General features: G+C 33.8%; 1 protein-coding gene across 1 annotated transcript; it reads left to right on the top strand.

The window, feature by feature from the left end:
* Positions 1-296: 296 nt before the first annotated feature.
* Positions 297-791, top strand: GCK72_012226 (uncharacterized protein; the record flags this gene model as incomplete). The annotated part of the gene is made up of 2 exons (XM_053728938.1): positions 297-422; positions 639-791. The coding sequence occupies 2 exons, from the start codon at positions 297-299 to the stop codon at positions 789-791; spliced, it is 279 nt and encodes a 92-aa protein (XP_053583710.1).

Consider the following 791-nt stretch of genomic DNA (forward strand, 5'->3'; position numbering starts at 1 on the left):
AATAAAGTCTCTGAAAAATTACTTTGAGAATTTATGTTGCACAAATTTCCAAAATAGAAACCTTTTCTATCTGGTAACTTTCTTCACCGTTTCATTAAGAACACAATTTAAGCTAATTTACAAAGCTAACTGATATGTTTTCTTTAATGGGTGCAGTATAAACAATAATTTGTTCACTTGAGGAATAACCAAAAATTATGAGTTATTTAGCCTCAGGGTTATGCAATCACTAGGCTAGGGCAAAGCAAGTTCCCACCGCAACCTTCTCTACTAATATATCATTTTCCAGGTGCCGAATGCATGATTTGAATGAGGCTCTCGATGATCTTCGTGCAGTGATCCCATATGCTCATGGTGGTTCTGTAAGGAAATTGAGCAAGATTGCAACATTGCTTCTGGCTAAAAATCATATCATTATGCAAGTGAGTGCTAGAACAAATGATCCAAGATTAGATTTAATTAGATTTTGATTCTTGAAAATCAGAACATGAAACAGTATAGTTGTTTGGTTCTTGTTTGGTAAAATTTCTAAGAAAAAATTCTTTGCTGTTTCATAACAATGCTTTTCACCGAATAAGTATCTTCAACTAATCCTTCTGTTGGTGTATTTTTAAAGATTAAATTAATTTGTATTTCAGGCCAAAGCAATCGAGGAGTTGAGCGTTCTAGTGTCCCAATTAAAGAAGAAAACATCATCTGAAAGTTCTGAGACTGCTGACGTTGTGGACAAAGAGTCTTTGACGAAATCATCACTGTCTTCTGAAGAATCATCGAACTCTGATAATTATTAA

The sequence above is a fragment of the Caenorhabditis remanei genome, chromosome IV, assembly GCF_010183535.1.
Source record: "Caenorhabditis remanei strain PX506 chromosome IV, whole genome shotgun sequence".
In the NCBI taxonomy this organism is placed as follows: Eukaryota; Metazoa; Nematoda; class Chromadorea; order Rhabditida; family Rhabditidae; genus Caenorhabditis; species Caenorhabditis remanei.